General features: G+C 45.5%; 2 protein-coding genes across 5 annotated transcripts in view; one reads left to right on the top strand and one right to left on the bottom strand.

Annotated features, from left to right (window-relative positions):
• SPAG9 (sperm associated antigen 9) overlaps positions 1-11,066 on the bottom strand; it is a 109,464-nt gene extending 98,398 nt beyond the window's left edge. For all 4 annotated transcript variants that reach the window (XM_054709873.1, XM_054709874.1, XM_054709875.1 and 1 more), the window contains exon 1: positions 10,613-11,066. In XM_054709873.1, the coding sequence (XP_054565848.1) occupies positions 10,613-10,915 (303 nt within the window). In that variant the 5' untranslated portion in view covers positions 10,916-11,066. The remainder of the gene's footprint in view (positions 1-10,612) is intronic.
• Positions 1-11,865, top strand: part of LUC7L3 (LUC7 like 3 pre-mRNA splicing factor) — a 263,776-nt gene extending 251,911 nt beyond the window's left edge. Inside the window, exon 10 of the mRNA XM_054709880.1 lies at positions 11,856-11,865. The gene's annotated coding sequence lies outside the window, so the exon portion shown is untranslated. The remainder of the gene's footprint in view (positions 1-11,855) is intronic.
• Positions 11,866-20,926: the final 9,061 nt, after the last annotated feature.

Below are 20,926 nucleotides of genomic sequence, written 5' to 3'. Positions count from 1 at the left end.
CGGTACATATGACGCGCAGTGGCAATTTAAAAATAAACGTTGACTCGCTTATGCGCAATACATATAAAGCGCTCGCTGGTGCCAATCGCATGCGTGTTTCGATCTGTCATTGCCAATCGTGAATTTGGTTGACACTTCTATTACAGAGAAAGGGTGAATAGCGATATTAAAATATTTCTTCTAATTAATTTCCTTTCAATGTGCACGAATCCGTGCACATGGCCACTAGTTTAAAATAAAATGACAAATGCCATGCACCATAAAGTCACTGATTATATTCTTTGTCAGGGCAAATGATTGGGTTTCTGACTCAATCCCCTGTAAGGGGGTGTACAGGAGGCAGCCAATAGATGTTTCTCTCCCATATCAGTATTTTTATCTCTCCCTTTCCCTTCCTCTCTCTCTCTTAAAAAAAAATCAATAAGCCCTAACCGGCGTGGCTCAGTGGATAGAGCATTGGCCTGCAGACTGAAGGGTCCCGGGTTCGATTCCGGTCAAGGGCATGTACCTTGGTTGTGGGCACATCCCCAGTAGGGGGTGTGCAGGAGGCAGCTGATCGATGTTTCTCTCTCATCGATGTTTCTAACTCTCTATCCCTCACCCTTCCTCTCTGTAAAAAAATCAATGAAATATATTTTTTAAAAATCAATAAAAACATATTTAAAAAAAATAAAATGACAAAATATTGTAAAATATTGTAATACAAGTTTCCTATCATTAAGTCAAATATACATGCACAAAATGGCATGTACAAGGATATTCACTGGAGGGCTATTTGTAACAGTTTATACTGGAAGATAACTTAAATGTCCATCAATAGGTAGTGAATAAGTAAATACGATTGATCCATATCTTGAAAACTATTTAATTAATTAGGGAATTGGGGTGAGGGTAGGCTGAAAACAGGGGGGATGAATGCAAGTCTAAATGCACTAGTTAGTAATATCCCTGGTAGGTCCCCAGAGCCATCCCAGAGCAGCCAGGTAGCCCTCTTTGCCTGCCCACACAAAAGATAGGAAGTTTGTTTCCTGAAGAAACGCAGTAAGAGAGACTCTACACTAGCGGATACCAGGCACAGCCAAATACAGAGAATGAAGTGAAAATCTACATACCAAACAGTAATACTGACAGCCAGCCCCCTTTCCCTTCCGTCCCTTACCCAGATTCCTCTGATAACTAGGCTTATCTACCACTCCCTCCCCCACCTCCAAAGAAGCTATCTTTATTTGGAAAAACTCCAATGTCTGGGTACAAAATCTGGGTTCCCAATAGGCAATAAGCTGCATCCAGCCACACATAGCTTAGGCCTTCTTTTTTGAGTGCCTCACTCTTCAAAAACATGAAAGGATAATTCAGGGTGATCTGGTATTTGAAGCTCCAACCCGGAAGAGAGAGACCAGAAAAAACGGGGAAAGGGACTCTGAGGAAACTGATAAAACAGGAAACAAATGAACACTATAATTAATATACTCAGAGACCAAAGAAAAGTCATTTCATCCATGAAACCAGAACAGTATGGTATTTTTAAAACTGGGGATTTGGAGGGAGAGTAAGAACAAGGAAGAGCTCTTGGAACATAAAAGTATGGAAATTAAAGAATCCAGCACTTATTCTGTTTTTCTTGTACAAACTATACTTTGGGGGTAAACCAGTTTATAAAGGAAGCTCTCCTTTATAAGAAAATTGAGCTAATAAATGCTAAAGGATTGAGTTAGACTAGTGCCATTTCCCAACCCTTAATGAAATAACAGGGAATATCCAGTCACTGTTCAGGTTTTCCTGGCTGTCTCATAAACGCTTTCATAGTCAGGTTCCAAACAAAGTCCATATGTTGCATTTGGACGGTACATCTCTCAGGTCTCTTTTAAACTACAGATTCCCAAGTCCTCTTCACAGAGAGGTTGTAGCAGCCATTGATGATCATTAGGGAATACTATAAAGCCATTGTACAAGTATAATTTAGATCTAGCCAGACATAGGTTGTTGCTAGTTATGAGTAAATGAAACTCAACAGGCAATTAACACAAAAAAGGAAAGGAGAATCATCAGGAAAATATGCTCAATCATACCAGTGATCTGAGAAAGGAAATTAAAACGAGAGGTTGCCAGGCCTGTGGGCTCCATCCCCAGTAGGGGGTGTGCAGGAGGCAGCCAATCTATGATTCTCTCTCATCATTGATGTCTCTCTCTCTCTCCTCTCCCTCTTCCTTCCTCAAAAAGAAAAGTTACCCTTTTGGTTTTACAAAAGCCTGTTTATTTGATTCCACACTTCTGAGTAAACTGCTTAACTTTTTCAAAGGTATTTGTTTTTGAACAGGCAGCAGTAACCAAATAATGATGATGACGATGATGATGATGATAATGATAGGACAACAGGTAACTGAAATTAAATTTAAATTGAGAATTTGATTATTAAAATTAGAAATTTTAGCCCTAGCTGGGTAACTCAGTTGATTATAGCGTCATCTGGATACATACAGCAAGGTTGGGGCTTCAATCCCTGGTCAGGGCATAGGTAAGAATCTTACCTTATAATAGACAAATATGCAAATTGACCGCACCTTCGCGACGCCCAAGCCACGCCCACCAACCACGCCCACCAGGAAACCGTTGCAGGGACGTTGGGGTGTGGCGGAGCCCAAGGCTTTCCTGGCCTTGGGTACCAGCAAGGAGCCTGCACAGATCGCAGGAAACCACTGGGGGTCAGGTCCTGCGATCCTTAGAAGGGATGCTGGGTGCGGCCCAGCCCAACGCCGGGAAAGCCGCTCGAGGCTTTCCCGGCCTTGGGCACCAGCGGGGAGCCTGCACAGATCACAGTAAACCACTGGGAGTCGGCTCCTGTGTTCTGTAGCAGGGACGCTGGGTGCGGCCGAGCCCAAGGCCACCGCCCAGGGCCAAGCCCCAACCCTGAAAGAAGGCAGAAGGCGGTGGCCACAGCCAAGGCCTGGGTCCCCGGTGCCGGCAGAAAACTGGTGCAGGCAGCCAGGTGAATGAAGGTCTATTGCACGAATCTTCGTGCAAACGGGCTACTAGTTATCCAATGAATGCATAAATAAATGGAACAACAAATCAATGTCTCTCTCTCTAAATCAATCAATCAATAAAATTATACCATAATTAGAGGCCCGGTGCATGAAATTCATGCACTGGGGGCAAGGGGATGTCCCTCAGCCCAGCCTGCACCCTCTCCAATCTGGGACATCCCTCTCACAATCCAGGACTGCTGGCTCCCAACTGCTTGCCTGCCTGCCTTCCTGATTGCCCTTAACCGCTTCTGCCTGCCAACCTGATCACCCCCTAACCACTCCCATGCCAGCCTGATTAATGTCTAACTGCTCCCCTGCCAGCCTGTTTGCCCCCAACTTTCCTCCTCTGCCGGCCAGGTCACCCCTAACTGCCCTCCCCTGCAGGGTTGATCGCCTCCAACTGCCCTCCCTTGAAGGCCTGGTCCCTCTCAACTGCCCTCCCTTGCAGGCCTAGTGCCTCCCAACTGCCCTCCTGCTGGCCATCTTGTGGTGGCCATCTTGTGTCCACATGGGGGCAGCCATATTGTGTGTGGGAGTGATGGTCAATCTGCATATTACTCTTTTATTAGATACGGTAGAGGCCTGGTGCACCCCCTCCACGGGTGGGGGTCAGATGATTTGCCCTGAAGGTTGTCCTGAATCAGGGTGGGGTTCCCTTGGGGCATGGGGCAGCCTGAGCGAGGGGCCTTGGTGGTTTGCAGGCCAGCCACACCCCCTGGCGACCCAAGTGGAGGCCCTGGTATCTGGAATTTATTTCCCTTCTACAATTGAAACTTTGTAGCCTGGAGTGGAGGCCTAGGCCGGCCAAGGTGTGCAGAAAGCTTGGCTTCCTCTGTTGCTGGGGAAACCCAAGCCTCCCTCCTGCTCTCTGTGGCTGTAGCCATCTTGGTTGGGTTTATTTGCATATTTGCTCCTGATTGGCTGGTGGACGTGGCTTGTGGGTGTGACTTGTGGGTGTAGCAGAGTTAGGGTCAATTTGCATATTACTCTTTTATTAGGTAGGATAGCCTAGTAGAGGCTTTTAACCAATATATATTTCAGTGATCAAGAAATAAACGTCTATTATTCTTCAGAGTAAATTTTTCTTCAAATATAAATGCTGTTTTAATAACCATTTTATTTGTTACTATAGGGTTCTACTTTTGTTTCCAATTAGAAATGCCTGTCAAAAGATTCTAAACAGCCCTAGCTGGTGTGGCTCAGTTGGTTGAGCGTCATCCCACGCACCAAAAGGTAGCCAGTTTGATTCCCAGTCAGGGTACATGCCCAGGTTTCAGGTTTGGTCCCCAGTTGTGGTGCATGGGGGAGGTAACCGATCGATGTTTCTCTCTTCCTCTCCCTTCCTCTCTCTACAATCAATAAAAATATATATTAAAAAAGATTAGAAGGCCCTAGCTGGTTTGTCTCAGTGGATAGAGTGTTGGCCTGGGGACTGAAGGGTCCCAGGTTCAATTTCAGTCAAGGGAACATGCCCAGGTTGCAGGCTCGATCCACAGTGGGAGGTGTGCAGGAGTCAGCCAATCAATGAGTCTCTCTCATCATTGATTTTTCTATCTCTCTCTCTCTCTCTCCCTTCCTCTCTGAAATCAATAAAAGTATATATTTTTTAAAAGATTATAAGCAAATAGTTAAAATTAAGTTTTGGCACTTAATCTTCATTTCTATGAAAAATTTACTCAGACAGACCAACTTATTTCTCAACCAGTAACTTAGAAGCAAATATCTGTGGCTAAAATGAATAAGAATACAACAGAAAGCCACAATTAAGTTTAAAATATTACAAGAATCATGGCGCTAGATCACCTAGCCCAATCTTTGCAAATGAGAAGTAATCCCTACAATATTTACGACAGTAGTTCCAATGATCTTCATATTTCAGTTTTTATTTTATTTTTATATGTATATATTTAAATAAATTTGTATTGATTTCAGAGAGGAAGGGAGAGGAAGAGAGATAGAAACATCAATGATGAGAGAGAATCATTGATCAGCTGCCTCCTGCATGCCCCACACCAGGGATCAAGCCCAAAACCTGGGCATATGCCCTGATCAGGAATCAAACCGTGACCCCCTGGTTCATAGGTCAATGCTCAACCACTCAGCCACACCTGGCTGGGCCATATTTCAGTTTTTAAAATGCATAAATATTTATAGAATATCTACTATGCATAGGACAATGTAGGTGAAGTGTCTGCAGTAACTATACTCAGAAGTCATGGTTTTTCTGTATATGTGAAAGTCAAAGGACTTATTGATTGAAGAACTTTTTGGAAGTTTTTGCATAACTTGGCACCAACAGTAAGGACAACATCTTGAGTGCACAAAAGAGAACTTTAAATAGTGAGGCTTAGCAATTTGACCTTTAGTATAATTATCCATTCAGCCAACAAACCAAAAAATAGTATCTACTGGATCCCAGTAGTTTAGTAAGGGATTAAAGCAATAGGTTAGTTTGATGTAACACTGGAAGTTCTATGAGAGGGGAAGAACAGTATACTGTGGGAAAATAGGAGATGGGCACAATCCGCACCTGGTGTTCATAAAAAGCACCCAGAATTAAAATCTGAAAGATGAATGATGTTAGCAAGACAACAGAAGAGAAAGAGCGCCAAGCATACAGGCAGCTTGTAAGAAGGCCTGGAAAGAATACGTTTCGCAAAACAAACGCAGTGTTCAGTATGGCTCCACAAGGAAAATACGAGGCTTGTAAGAAAAGGAGCAGCTGATTACAGGCCTTGTGTGTTAGGTACTTCAGTCATTTTAAGAACTTTAGATAGAGCCTCTTAAAGGCTTTAAGTATGGAAATGATCTGATCAGATTTCCATTTTGGAGAGATGTGGGTACAGTGTGATGGCCAATTTATAGGTTGGCAATACTGAAAGCAGATAGATCAGTTATGGGACAGTTTTAGCTGTCCATTCATTTATTCAGAAATATTCCTTGGGTACTTCCTATGTGCCAGACATTGATAAACAGTCAGAATGACACAAACTTCCAACTCTATGGAGTTTGGATTCAGGGCAAGAGATGTGGGTGGCCTGAAACAGAGTAGAAGAAATGGATTAAGAAAGATAAAGAGATTCCAGAAATATTTAAAAGATGGAAACAAAAGAAAGTACAATTGGGATGAAGGAGAAAAAGAGTTAAGGATGGTGACCAGGTAGATAGTGGTATCCCTCAGGAAGATAGAGAACAGAGGAGGAGCAGGCTTGGGAGATAAGTTCAGTATCAGACTTTCTTGTCCAATAAACAATATGGATCAGAAACTCCAGAAAGAGATCTAATCTTAAAGTTCTTAAGCTGTCAATCAGCTCCATGAAGAATCTTGTGTGTTTTACTCACCAATATATCCCCAACGTACACAGGACATAGTTAACAACAAATACCACCCAGCCTGTGCGGCAAAGTGGCTGAGCCTTGACCTATGAACCAGGAGGTCACAGTTCAATTCCCAGCCAGGGCACATGCCCGGGTTGTCTCTCTCCCTCTCCCTTCCCCTCTCTGAAATCAATAAAAAAAAAATATTTTAAATAAATAACTTGAATGAATGATATATACATTTTGGAACAGTCAACAAATGGTAACTGAACTCACTAGAATGGATAATATAAGCTAGGCAGTGTGCAGAATAAGAACTAAAGTGGATCTTAGAAAGAATGCCAAGTAACACCAAAAGCAATGTAAGAGGAATCCAGAGAAGTCAGAAAAGTAAGAGGAAAACCAAGAGATGCCAAAGTCACAGAACCAGGATATAATGTTTCTTAAAGAAGCAGTTACTGAAAGAGTCAAATGTTGCTGAGAATTCAAGTATGAGAAGGAATATAACAGAAAATAGAAGAAATGCATTTATGAGAGCTAGTTAGTCTTTGGAATTTTCAAGAATAACGAGCAGGAAAAACTCTGACTACATATGCCTAAAGTTTAGATTTAAGTAACTACTCTTGAGATTATTTCCTTATGGGCAGCTCACTCTTTAAGGAACTTGTTTGTTCCATCTAAAGTACCTCCCCTCTATCACATTATCTTTTTAAAATGCCTGGCATCTATCACAATCTGTAATTAACTGGTTCATTTATTCTTTATTACAATATAAATTTCAATAAAACAGATAAGGGCTACCTTCCTTATCTGTTTTGCTTGTGGCTACATTCCCAAAGCCTAGAGCAGTGCCTGGCTCAATAAATATTTGTACCTTCTAATTATCTTTCTATCAACCTGTAATAATGGGATAGAACTAGGTAGAAGATCATGGTGTTTCCTTCTAGCCCTTAAAAAAAATAACTGCAGGAAAAGCAAGTGAAAAAACATTTTAAAGGACAATAACAGAATCCAAAATCATAAAAATCCTAGACCTATCCCTGATAGGGAATCCAATCAGCAGGACCTCAAATTACAAGTTAAAAAAAAAAAAAATGTTTTCAGGCTCTATGACCCTAGTGGAGCAAGTGAAGCAGTCAGAAACAAGACATCCTGGAAAATATATGATAAGACTGAAAAAAAGTTACTAAAGAAATTGATGGCCCTGACCGGTTTGGCTCAGTGGATAGAACATCGGCTTGCAGAATGAAGGGTCCCAGGTTCGATTCTGGTCAAGGGCATGCACCTTGATTGCGGGCACATCCCCATAGGGGGTGTGCAGGAGGCAGCTGATCAATGTTTCTAACTCTCTATTCCTCTCCCTTCCTCCCTGTAAAAAAATCAATAAAATATACTTTTTTAAAAAAGATATTGATGTTTCTATCTCTCCCTCTCCCTTCCCCTGTCTCTCTAAAAGAATCAATAAAACAAAAATCACCGATTTGTCAATTATTCATAGATTCACAAGGCTTACTCTAGATAGAGTAGACAAGCAAGTTCTAACTGAAGAAGTGAAAACAAAATTTTTAGATTATATTTTTTAATTTCTTTAATTATTGGTTTTAGACCCAGAGGAAGGAAGATTGAGGGAGAGAAGGAGGAGGAAGGGCGAGGGAGGGAAGGACAGTGAGAGACATCAATTTGTTGTTCCATTCATTTACGCATTCATCGGTTGATTCTTGTATGTGCCCTGACCAGGGATCTAACCCGCAACCTTGGCATATGGGGCCAATGCTCTACAGCTGAGCTACCTGCCAGGACAAGAAGTGAAATTTAAGCTGAGCTCTGAGGGAACAGTATGGGCAAAGGCACCAGACAGGACTTGGTTAAGGCATGAACAGGAAGCCCAAAGGGGCAAGTGATGAGAAATAAGGTAGATTTCTTGATTCGTATTTGAAACTGGTCACACACACAAAATATCAACCCTCCTTTAGGTTGTTTTTAAAGACTCACAAAAACAACAGCTAAGTCCACACAAAAAAATGCAAAGAAAAAGACAGAAGGTATTCAAATTAAGTAATATCAATATAATAAAGACGAAATTTCTGATTCCTTGATGGAATTCCTGCAAGCAAAAGATGATTATAGCACTTCATACCCCCTAAGACATTCTCACCATTCATATACCCTCCTACATTTCCACAAAGGTGCTCAGAATTTACACTTTTCTGGTGATGGACAATTTCCATGTTTTCAAATACTTTTGCTATAAATACCCTGAGGCACTTTTGCTATAATAGCAGTCTCTTAAAGTCTCCATATTAAGGCCACAAACAAAGCACTCACAGAAAATTAAACACAGAATTCTCTTCTGCATACTGACCTAAAAGAGACTGAATTTCTGGGTACCCAGTAATACTTGATTTATGATCTTAGAGAGACTGATAACAAGGTGGTTTTATGTTTGTGGTCTGGGAGTTGGCTCGTCTAGCATTTCATCAATGTTCTCTATTCTCAGGTCATGGCCCGTTGCCCAAAGGTTTCATAGAGAATTTACACATGTGTTTGAAAAAGTATAAATTACAAAAGAATCATCGGATAAGCAAATTTTAAAAAGCCATTTACGGTACTTTAAAAAATACACAATCTAGAGCCTAGCAGTTAGTTTTATTTTCTGATTCTGCAACCTGTGGCAGATGGTTTTCTTGGCCCGTGTGACCCTGGCATTTCGTCCATGTTTGCACGGACTGACAAGAGTTGAAGGCTGAAGAAAGCATTTCTTTCATCCAAGGTTATAGGTCATGCGGAGCTTGCTCCTCACCTGTGTATATGTAGTTAATTTCCCAGTCTCTTCCGAGCACATCCACACACAGGCAATGGCCTGTCTGAGCATGAAGACATGGCGTGCCATTTCAGAAGTAGTACATGACCTCTGTTGTACAAACAGTGCTAGTAAACTAGTGGATGTTGTGATCCCATCCTCAGATTTTTTGCAACCCTCCTTCCCTATAGGCTTGTAAATGCTCCTGAAATAAAGTCAATTTTGTTTGGCAAATTCAATGGCCTTCCTTTGAGGCAAATGGATCACAACATCAGAACTAAAAATCATCACTAAAGTCAAGCTTAGAAAAGAAAAAGAACTTTTTGATCTGGCACCAAGGTATCCATGACAAAACAAAAGTTTCAATCATGGTAGTATTTTAAACAAATCTCGTATCCTAAAAACTTTTCAAGTATTTTTTGAAAGATAACATGTAATTCCTTCAATAATGAGTTATTTAGCTTCCTTCAATCACCATGTATTTAGCCAGGTGTTGCTAGACCCCCCCAGGGAACAAAGATGACTAGGACACTTAGTCTTTATTAGACAGTTCCACAGAAATGATGCCAACACGGCCTAAAGCTAAAATCCTTGCCTGTCTCAAAAAGCCGAAGACGTGTCACTGCACTCCAAAGCTCCACAGGGTTCACAGACCTGGGGAGGGTGCTGAGGTCACTGCTGAGGTGTTAGCGCCAGTTAGCAGTGGACCTAGCACACCTGGAAACTGCCGTCTGAAAAGGTTGTCAGCCGTCACTGACACCTCCTCGACCCGCCCCCACAAGTCCTCCCACAAACGGAGGGTTTTTAAAGGGAACTGTCCAAGGTTACCACCTGATGGGGAGGACTGACTGCTTTGGTGTGGGATGCCAACAAAACCGCACACTCTATCCTCAGAGTGGTGCCATACTACATCCAAGTGTTGACCAAGTGTCAACCAAAGCACGTAAACTGTAAAAGGAAACCTCTTCCTCAACAGGGTTCAAACGTCAAGAAGAAACTGGCCGAAAGAGGGAGAGCTCCGACTTCCCAAAGCTGTAACCCCCGGGAACGGCACTGGACCAGCCAAAGTTCCGTGTCCAGGAGAGAAGTGTTTGACTACCCCCTCCCCCGACGGTAACGTCTGCACGGACTACCCAGCGGTGGTCGGAAACTTCCCCAAGTACAAACGGCGACCAGACATCCTAAACTTTCCGCCCTCTCCCAACCCCAGGTGCCCTCAAGCCAGGCTGCGCTTCCTCCCGGGGCCCTGCCTCCGCCACCCCACTCCCTCCTCCCGGACACTCACTAGCCTGCCTCGGTTTCCCTCGCCCGCCGGGGGTCCCGGGAACCTCGCGCCGCCGGGCCGGGTCCCGGAGCCTCGGCCTCAGACCCGCCCCCACGAGGCCGGACGCGGCGCGCCCCCGCTCCCGGGCCGGGCGGCGACCCCCGGCGGCCCGGCCCCGCCCTCCCCGCGGGCCGGCGGCCTCACCTCCTCGGCGTGCTTGCGCAGCGCCTTCTCCCGCTCGTACTGGGTGATGAGCTGCTCGTTGTCGTCCCGCAGCAGCTCCAGCTCCACCTGGTGCTCCTGGTCCTGCGCGAACACCGAGTCCAGGTTCTCCAGCACCGCCACCACCAGCGGCATCAGCTCCTTCACCACCTCCTCGTCGTAGCGCCCGATCAGCCGCTCGAACTCGCGGTAGATGGAGCCGGCCAGGCCGGACACCCGCTCCGACATGACGGCGCCGGAGCCGCCGGGCTCCTCCTGGTACACCACCCCGTCCTCCAGCTCCATGGTGGCGGGCGGGCGAGTGGCCCGGCGTTGCCGACTGAGGGCCGGCAGGGCCCGCACACCGGCCGGGCGCGGACGAGGGCTGGGGTTGGGGCTGGGCCCGGCGGGGTGGGGGCCCGGGCCGGAGGGGTGGGGTGAGCGCACTCAGTCCAACCGCCGCTGCACCAACTGCCTGAGCGGCGGGGCCGCGCGCACCACACGTCACCCGCGGGGCGGGACCCGCGCCGCGTCGGCCTGAAAGGGCGGGGCCCCGCGGGAGGCCGGGCGCGGCCAGGGGCGGGGCCTATGCGTCTTCGTGCGGGGGCGGGGGCCGGCGTCGCCAGCTGGGTGGTCGGTGCGGCCCCGCACGGGACCGGCCGGACCGGGGCAGGGGTTGGGGCTGGGGCCGGCGGGCCGGGGGGCTCAGGCCGGAGGAGGGTTTGCGGGCAGTGAGCACCCTCATCCCAGCCGCCGCTGCACCAACTGCCTGAGCGGCGGGATCCGCGCCGCGTCGGCCCGGAGGGCGGGGCCCCGTGGGAGGCCGAGCGAGACCGGGGCGGGGCTATGCGTCCTCGTGCGCCGACGGGGGCGGGGCCAGGCGTCAACACCCGGCGCCGCGCGGACCGTGCGCTCGCCAATAGGACCGGGTGCGCGAGGAGGAGGGGGAGGTCTGCCGGCCCGGGCGGGACTCGCTGGGCGGGTCCCAGAGGAAAGGGAGGGGTCCGGGAAGCTAACTAGCCGTGCAGAATTCACATAGCTAACATTCCTAGTGCTTTTGACGCTCCTGAAGGGCGTTCTCACTTGTTCCTCACGACCGGCGTGGCGAGGTAGACGTTCGCCTCCGTTTTAGACAAGGAAAATAGGCCCAGAAAAGTTGTGGTTCACTCAAGGTCACGCAGCTAGAACGGGAAGGAGGCTGATCGGAGACTCAACCCAGTTCTGATCGAGAATTCCAGGCTCAGAGAAAAGTGGGGAACGGAGGGAGAGGGAAAGCAACCTTAAGTAGGACGAGGTCTAAGTGATAAGGGGTTTCTAATAGGATAGATCAATAATAGATCCCACACGGGGATAATGAGAGTAAGGAAGCCAAAACTGAGGAAGTGCAAAGCATTCTGGAGGAGGGTGATATTGCAACGTCACACCTTGGCACTTTCCCAAACACTGAGTTTCTTGGCTTCTCCTGGCCAACTTGGGAGAGTGGCATTTCCTGGCTCCAGCTACCCTCCTTTCCTCTAGTCTGAAGAGGGGGCGGGGCGGGGAAGTGAGAGGGTTCAGGGGTAAAGAAAACGGGGGGGGGGGGTGGGGGGAGTCACTGGGGTGAAAAAGCCCCGTGATACGCGAGTCTCCGTCGCCTGGGAGAGCATCACGTGTGGGGAATGACACAACACTTAAGCCTTAGGCAGGCTGAGTCAAGGGTCGCTTCCTGGTGTTCTTTAGTTTCTGCAAATGGAACGGAAGGCACTCCCAAAACCCCTTCTTTCCAAGCAGGTGACTCAGGAGTTCTGCGGTCCGGTCCGACTGTAATTAGAACGGGGGCTGGGAGAGGCAGGACTTGGATAAACAAGGATTTAGTGGGGGAAGCAACCACCTCCCAGGATCATAAATATCCTCAACTTGGTATTTACAAGTTCAAGTTTTTCCTACCAAGCACGCACTAGTCCCCCAAAGTCTCTCAATCAGGACTCTTCTGGAGACCCACGAAAACATAGGGAGGTTAAACGAGGGCCAATCTATAAACACAGAAGGACAAAAACGAACATACTAAACCTTATGAGGTCAGACTGGACTGAACTTGTGGTCTGCACCGTCCCCCTTTCTCACCTTCACCCACATCATCCATATATTATTTCTATGTCTGCGTCTTAGTAAGGCTGATCAGATTGCTGGGTGTGAACCCCAGATGTCCTTTTTCTTCTAAGTCTCACATTTGAAACCAGAAACAAAGTCTTGCTCTGGATCTTTTGTCTTCTTTTCTCTTCCAGAGGGTTATCACCTATGCCATCTACATAGCCTCTATTTTCCTGGGAGTCAGAGGAGCAGGAAAACAGGGCAAGACTTTACTTAATGTTATCATACACATCAGAAAATTTAGAGAAAAGAAAATGTTGATTTTCAGGTATGCAGTTATAATAAAGCTAGAGGCCCGATGCATGAAATTTGTGCAAGGGGTTCGCGCTGCCCAGCGCCTCTGCCTCGCCCCCAACCCTCAGGGTGGCTGGGGGCCGCTGCCGCCTCTGCCTCGCCCCCACCGCAGCGGCTTCGTCCAGAAGGATGTCAGGTCTAATTAGCATATTACGCTTTTATTATTATAGATCTTCATACTAACTATGCTTCTTTTAGTATAAATTCAATATAGAAAGATATGAGATATATACTTATATCTAGATTTTAAGCTTCTGCTGGCTATCAGAGTTCACATTGTTTCTTCTTTTTATGTTTTTGTTTTTTATTTCAGAGAGAAGAAGGGAGAGAGAGATAAAAAATATCAATGATGAGAGAGAATCATCAATGGGCTGCCTCCTGCACGCCCCCTACTGGGGATGGAACTGGCAACCCAGGCATGTGCCCTGGCGGGAATTGAACTGTAATCTCTTGGTTCATGGGTCGACGCTCAACCACTGAGCAACACCGCCTCGCAGATCACATTTGTTAAAATAAAATTCAGCTCTGGCTGGTGTGGCTCGGTTGTTTGGAGTGTCGTCCTGTGCACAGAAGTTTGTGGCTACTATTCCCAGTCAGGGCACATACCTAAGTTGCAGTTTGATCCTGGTCGGGGTGGTATAGGAGGAGGCAGCTGATCAGCTTCTCACATCAATATTTCTGTCTCTCTCCCATCCCCTTTCTCCGTTTCTAAAATCATTACAAAAATAAAAGTTTAGCCCTAACTGGTTTGGCTCAGTGGATAGAGCATCAGCCTGCAGACTGAAGGGTCCCAGGTTCGATTCTGGTCAAGGGCATGTACTTGGTTGCGGGCACATGCCCAGTAGGGGGTGTGCAGGAAGGCAGCTGATCGATGTTTCTCATCGGTTTCTAACTCTCTATCCCTCTCCCTTCCTCTCTGTAAAAAAATCAATAAAATATATTTTGAAAAAATAAAAAATAAATAAAAGTTTAGCTAAATACCCATTAACTATTGAATAGATAAAATACGGTTTATGCATGTAATGGAATATTTATTATTCAACAATAAGAAGAAATGACGTACATGCTACCAAATGTATGAACCTTGAAAATATTATGCTGAGTAACAAACTAGTCACAAAGGACCACATATGAAAGAGCAGTGGTTGCCTAGACCAGGGGAATGAGAGAAAATAAGAGTGACTGTTAATGGGTGTGGGATTTCTTTTGTGGGTAATGAAAATGTTCTAAAATTGATTGTGGTGATGGATACATGGCTCTGAATAAACTAAAAGCCACTGAATTGTATACTTTAAATAGGTGAACTGTATGGTATGTATATTATATCTCAATAAAGATTTTAAATTTATGGCTCTAATGGCTTTATAGTAAACCAAGTAGAAGTACATAATTCAGTGTGATAGAATGGAAAGAAAACAGTTTTTAAATTGGTAACCCCATATTCTAATGTACTGATCATTTTAAACAACTTAGGTCAGAAAAATAAAGCAATAGTGACTGAGCACTGTACCTCCTGGGTGCCAGTCACTGCGAAAGGGACTGTGAGCCTCAGCTTCGTCTGCATAATGGTGAGATGGGTTACAGAATCCTTCAAGACTTCTTGTAATTCTATAATCCTATGATTCTCCTTTGTAGGTGGGAGTGAAAGGCAGGAGACAAGGCCTTGGGATAGAGTCCCGTTAGTCAACTCCTGATTATGTAGGTGGTAATATTACCTCCTTTACTCGGCAGCTTGGATAAATTCCCAGCACCCACCTCTAGCTGCAAGGGCTGAGATTATTGTTTGAGACTGAGAGTTATTCAGGAAAAAAAGGTCATGTTATGGACTTCAGAGTAAATGTTTACACTTGATTCCTAAAAGGAAGGAAACTCCATTTTAAGATATTCTTTGGCCTTGCAGAAATTGTGAGGACAGTAATGGAGCAGCAGAGGGGAGGAGCTGTTGAGGGCAGGAAGGGAGGAGTTTCTGCCTAAACACAATAACTATAATCACTGGAAGACTGAAATTACTAGTCCTGTTTGTCTAGCCTTCTGGAACTTTTACAGTTATTTCAATGTGAATCAGTTTCTGGCTCCACAAACTACATTTTCCCACATGAGAAGAGAGGGTCTCTCACTGCTGAAAGAGGAAGAGAAAGACTCCTAGTGTACAAGGCCCTCCACCTAAGTGTGAAACGATCATTGATTCACCCTTTACAAACTAGAATGTGTTTGGTATTAAGGAGAAGCAGTTCCTCACCCCAAATTATGCCTCTTTGGGGTAATAATTATTTTAAGCTGATTATTTTTAAAATCTTCATCTGAGGATATGTTTTTCATTGATTTTAGAGAGAGGGGAACATCGATGTGAGAGAGAAACAGATCGGTTGCCTTCTGAATGTGCCCTGACTGGGGAATGAACCAAACCTGGGTATGTGTCCTGACCGGGAATCGAACCCCAAGACCTTTAGGTACAGGGAACAATGCTCCTACCAACTGAGCCACACCAGCCAGGGCTTACACTGATTATTTTTAAGTAACAAAAGACTCAATCTTTGATCTTACCCCTTCCTGCCTAAAAGAATTTAGATAGAGGACCTGCTCTAGGAAGGGAGTTATCATCATAGATAACATTAGTTTAATCTTTAGTGTGTGATAGAGAGGGACCTAGCCAGGCCCCCCCCGCCCCCCCACCTTTTTTTAATTTTTTTTTATTGTTTTTAAAGAGAGACAGAGACAGAGTCAGAGAGAGAGAAAGAGAGAGACAGAGAGAGAGACAGAGACAGAGAGAAAGAGAAACATCATTGATCGGTTGTCTTCTGCACATGCCCCGACCAGAGATCGAATCCAAACCTGGGTATGTACCCTGTCCAAAAATTGACCTTTTGGTGTAAGGGACTACGACGCTCAACCAACTGAGCCACACTGGCCAGGGCTAGCCAGGCTCTTTTGATCAAAGTCTTGTCTGTGTCCCATTGTTAAAAATGGCCCAGCAAGCATTTATTTACCAAACATTTGCTTTTCCATTTCCATGTAAATTGCTTTCCTGCCCTTTGTAGTCCCAAACCACAACTCCCCCTTCTCCTTAGTTCAGGATGGCATATAAGCCTTAACTTCCCACTCTGTCCTCAGGCCCCACCTCCTTTAGACTTGCATTGAGTGGAAGAGGAGGATGCCCATCACCCATCTCAGTATACTTGTTACCCATAAAGCTGAGGTTCATGCCCGGGTTGTGGGCTCGATCCCTCGGTAGGGGGCATGCAGGAGGCAGCTGATTGAGAAACATCAATGTTTCTCTCCCATTCTCTCTTTTAAAAAAATCAATTAAAAAAAGAAAATTTGGTAAGTATAGAAAAGCACAGAGAAAATAATTAAAATCACGGACATAATCCTACCTCCCAGATATCACATGGTTAACATTTAACAGCCTGTAAGGTGATCCAGGACGTCTTCATTGTCCTTGTGGGAGAAGTTTCAAGTGCAAGGGGACTTGCTTTCTCTGGAGCGTAAGCATCCAGTGAGAGTCCCCAGCAAAAAAAACCCCAGCCCTAACCGGTTTGGCTCAGTAGATAGAGCGTCGGCCTGCAGACTCAAGGGTCCCAGGTTCGATTCAGGTCAAGGGCATGTACCTTGGTTGTGGGCACATCCCCAGTAAGGGGTGTACAAGAGGCAGCTGATTGATGTTTCTCTCTCATTGATGTTTCTAACTCTCTCTCTCTCCCTTCCTCTCTGTAAAAAATCAATAAAATATATATATTAAAAAAAAAAAAAACACCAAAAAACTGAATTTGTCCCTCCACTTGAGTCTTTTAAGTAAATAGATAAGAAAGATATAGATTTGAATTTTAAGGAAACATCAGACAACCTTGAGCCCATTTCTAAAAAAGTCTTTAAATAGATTTCATTGTGGATGACATTGCAAATTCATTCTAGTTTAGAAATTAATTTGACACACTTAATAACAGTCATTCTGGGAAAGGAATAGAGATAAGAAACTGATTTTCCTAAATGCCAGTTAGTTTGTGTATACGATTTTGGGGGGGGTGGGTGGTCTCAATGACCCAAAGCATCACTTCTGAAATCCACCATCTTTAAGAACTCTAATTCAGCCAACACTTGTCACTTTTTTTTTCTCCTATTTTTAAAAATACATTTTTATTGATTTTAGAGAGAGAGGAAGGAAGAGTGAGAGAGAAACGTCAGTGTGAGAGAGAAACAATGATTGGTTGTCTCCTGTATGCACCCCCACCGGGGATTGAACCTACAACCTGGATATGTGACCTGACTAGGAATCGAACGCGAGACCTTCCGGTCCATAGGACGACTCTCCAACCAACAGAGCCGTACCGGCCAGGGCCACTTGTTACTTATTAAGTGCTATGTCCTGTGCTAGGTTTAAGATGAAGGTGCTAGCCCAAGGTCAAGATGAATCAGGCACCATATTTGCCCTCAAGATGAGCAGTCTAGTAAGGGATGCAGACCTGGGAAGTATAAATTGTATGCAAGTGCAAGTGCATCTAAATATGTACAAGGATGCCCAGCCCATGTGGCTCAGTAGTTGAGTGTCAACCTATGAACCAGGAGATCACAGTTAGATTCTCGGTCAGGGCACATGCCCAGATTGTGGGTTACACAGGAGGCAGCCAATTGATGATTCTCTCTCATCATTGATGTTGCTCTTCCTTCCTCTCTCTGAAATCAATAAAAACATTTAAAAAATAATAATAAATATGTACAACGTGCAACAATGATAAAGAGGAAAGAATGGTTGACTCTGTTTGTAGGTCATTTAGGTGAGCGCCTCCTGAAGGATTTTGCCAAGGGGAAAGTAATCTAGGCAGAGGCTTGACTTAGAGGTTAACTGACAGATTCAGAAAAACAGAATTTTTAAAAAAATCTTCACCCATGGATATTTTTTCCATTGATTTTCAGACAGAATAGAAGGGAAGGAGGAGGAAAGGGAGGTGAGGGGAGAGAAATAGTGAGGTGAGAGAGACACATCAATTGGTTACCTCCCGCACCTGCAACCAAGGTGCATGCCCTTGATCAGGAATCAAACCCAAGACCCTTAGGTCCACATAGCAACACTCTAACCACTGAGCCAAATTGGCAAGGGCAAAACAGAGAATTTTTATTTAATTTGTCTAAACCCAATCTGGCCTACTTTTAGAGACCTCAGTCACAGAGCAGACCTAATTGAAAGGAAAGTTTGGACTAAAGGGGATATTGAAACAGTCCCTTTGGGCCACAGGAGCAGTCTCTAGAATGCTGAGTGTTTGAGCTTACTTCTCCCCCTCCTGCTGCTCCCTTAAGAGTATTCAGCATATGGGAGAGAAATGGGTCTCTGCCATTTGACTGAGGTGGATAAGGTGAATGGGGTCTTTGGATCCATGCAGAGATCTTTGCTCTCTGTCTTCTGGTCTCTGTGCAGTGTTCCTTGCTTTCCTGGTCTCTGTATATCTAGCTGGCGTTGAAATTTTGAGCTACTGGAACTCAGGGTCCATTCTTTTGGTATCACTCCCTGTCAACGTGTCCTCCTTTGACTCTAATGTTATATGAGACATCTCTGAAGCCTGGCTGTGATGGTAGCCTTCCCTGCAGTTCTCACTTCAGAGTTACCTGCTGCCTACCATCCACCCCTGTTAGCATAGGCAGGCAGGAGTCAACAAAAGAGAAGGGAGCTAGACTGGCTGGGCCTGATTGAGTCTGGAAGTTACACTTAATCAGACTTAAGTCTGGCACTTACAGCTTCAGATACCCTGGGGGACCACCCATCCTTTATCCTCCTCCAAGGAGACTTAATCCCCGAAGTGGGTTCCCAGGAGGACAACCAGGCCATTAACCAGGATTACTGAGGAAGAGATAAAAACAATAAAGGGGAAATTCCTCTGCTGGGTGCTTGTATAGTAGGAGCCAAGATGGCAACCATAAAGGGGCGGTGCCTACCCTGGGGAAAGGATCGGATTGGATAAAGAACACAGAACCCTGGAAGATCTAGAAAGGGGATTGGTTAGGGGGAGGACCCAACCCAAGCCCACAAAGAATTAGGAAAGAGGTTGTTTCATTTGAAAGAGAGCGGGCTCTTTCCCAAGCCCAAGGTAATATAATCAAAGCTTAACCAAGGCCTCTCTGGGCAGCATGCATTTGCCCCTTTTCTTCCTCTGTTTACTTGCCTTCAATCTCCGTAGCACCCTGCGGGCCCAGCTGCTGAGGGGCTGGCAGACACGGGCCCAAGTGTGGGCTTGGGTATGGCAATGCAGCACTGGCTGGAGGGCAGCCAGGAACGGAGACTAAGCTCACCAGGTGGGGACAGAGACTGAGCTGGACTAAGCTTTGGCATGGACTGAACTGAATTATACCCTGCAGACGCTGAGCCAATGGCACAGAATTTTTGAATCCTGCCCCTTCTTTTGGGCTTGGCGAAGACAAGGCCGAACTTCTTCCACAGCAGGACGGAGCTGAGCCACCTGCTGTGGATGAGACACCAGGAACCTGGGGCAGTCTTTTATTCTACTCCAATGAATCTTACACTACACCTCATCCTCCTATGCTGGGTCACTCAAATGCTTTTCTCATGACTCTGGAAGAGCCCTATTTCTACTAGCAACACCCCCACGCTAAATTTCCAGGCTAGCCCAGCCTTGGTGGCTGAGTGGTTGAGTATCGACCTATGAACCAGGAGGTCACAGTTTGATTCCTGGTCAGGGCACATGCCTGGGTTTCAGGCTCAATCCCCAGTAGGGGGCATGCAGGAGGCAGCTGATCAATGATTCTTTCTCATCATCGATGTTTCTATCTCTACCTCTCTCCCTTCCTCTCTGAAATCAATAAAAATATATTTTAAAAAATAAAAAATAAATTCTCAGGCTAAGCTTATGTACCTGACCGAAGGGGTCCATTTGCCTGTCTGCATCAAAGCCCAATAAGACATGAATAGGAGTTTGCAGCCAAGAAAGTAAGGATTTATTAAGAAGATAGTGCCATGCCTGGAGTCATAGGTAGCTCACACTCAAAGACCTGTCTCCCCGATGGCTTCCCAATAGCTTCCAGAGGATGGATTATATGGGGGTCGGGGTGGGGGTGGGGATCATTAATCATGGTAACTAATAGAGTTAAAGTTGTGGTCACTGCCGAAACCGGTTTGGCTCAGTGGAGAGAGCGTCGGTCTGCGGACTGAAGGGTCCCGGGTTCGATTCCGGTCAAGGGCATGTACCTTGGTTGCGGGCACATCCCCAGTAGGGGGTGTGCAGGAGGCAGCTGATCGATGTTTCTCTCTCATCGATGTTTCTAACTGTCTATCCCTCTCTCTTCCTCTCTGTAAAAAATCAATAAAATATATATATATAAAGTTGTGGTCACTACTAATTGGTGGTAGGGGTAGGGGTAATTGATCACAGCATTTGGTCTTGATGTTAGCCATGGAGTTGACTTGTTCAATTTCCCAAGAATTTGCTCTGTGGAATCATTCCACTTTCCTGGGTCAGGAGCTAAAGCACAACTGAGGCCAAGATATTATGTTTTGTTTGATTGAAAACTCTGTTTCAATAGTCAATAGACCCAGGACCTTGTTTCTAAGACTACTGGATGCTGACTAGACCTCACTGGACAGAACCCTGTGTTCTCCAGAGCTAGATACTCTGTCAGAGCCTTTGGCATTAGGAGAAATGAAAAGTCAACTGCACTGTCCGTGGGGCTGAGGCAGAAGAAATCTTGGCGAAAGTTCTGAAGGTGTGACAGTATGATTTACTAAAAAATAACTTCTCAGATACTGGAAACTTGGGTTTTGAGATCCAGGAATACATTGATCTGGAGATCAGATATGTCCCAAGCATTGGTATCTATGGCCTGGACTTCTGTGTGGTGCTGGGTAGGCCAGGTTTTAGCTTCACAGACAAGAAATGCGGGACAGGCTGC

The sequence above is a fragment of the Eptesicus fuscus genome, chromosome 20 (genome assembly GCF_027574615.1).
Source record: "Eptesicus fuscus isolate TK198812 chromosome 20, DD_ASM_mEF_20220401, whole genome shotgun sequence".
In the NCBI taxonomy this organism is placed as follows: Eukaryota; Metazoa; Chordata; class Mammalia; order Chiroptera; family Vespertilionidae; genus Eptesicus; species Eptesicus fuscus.
Note: the sequence above shows the minus strand (reverse complement) of the source record. Positions and strands in the feature narration are given on the sequence as shown.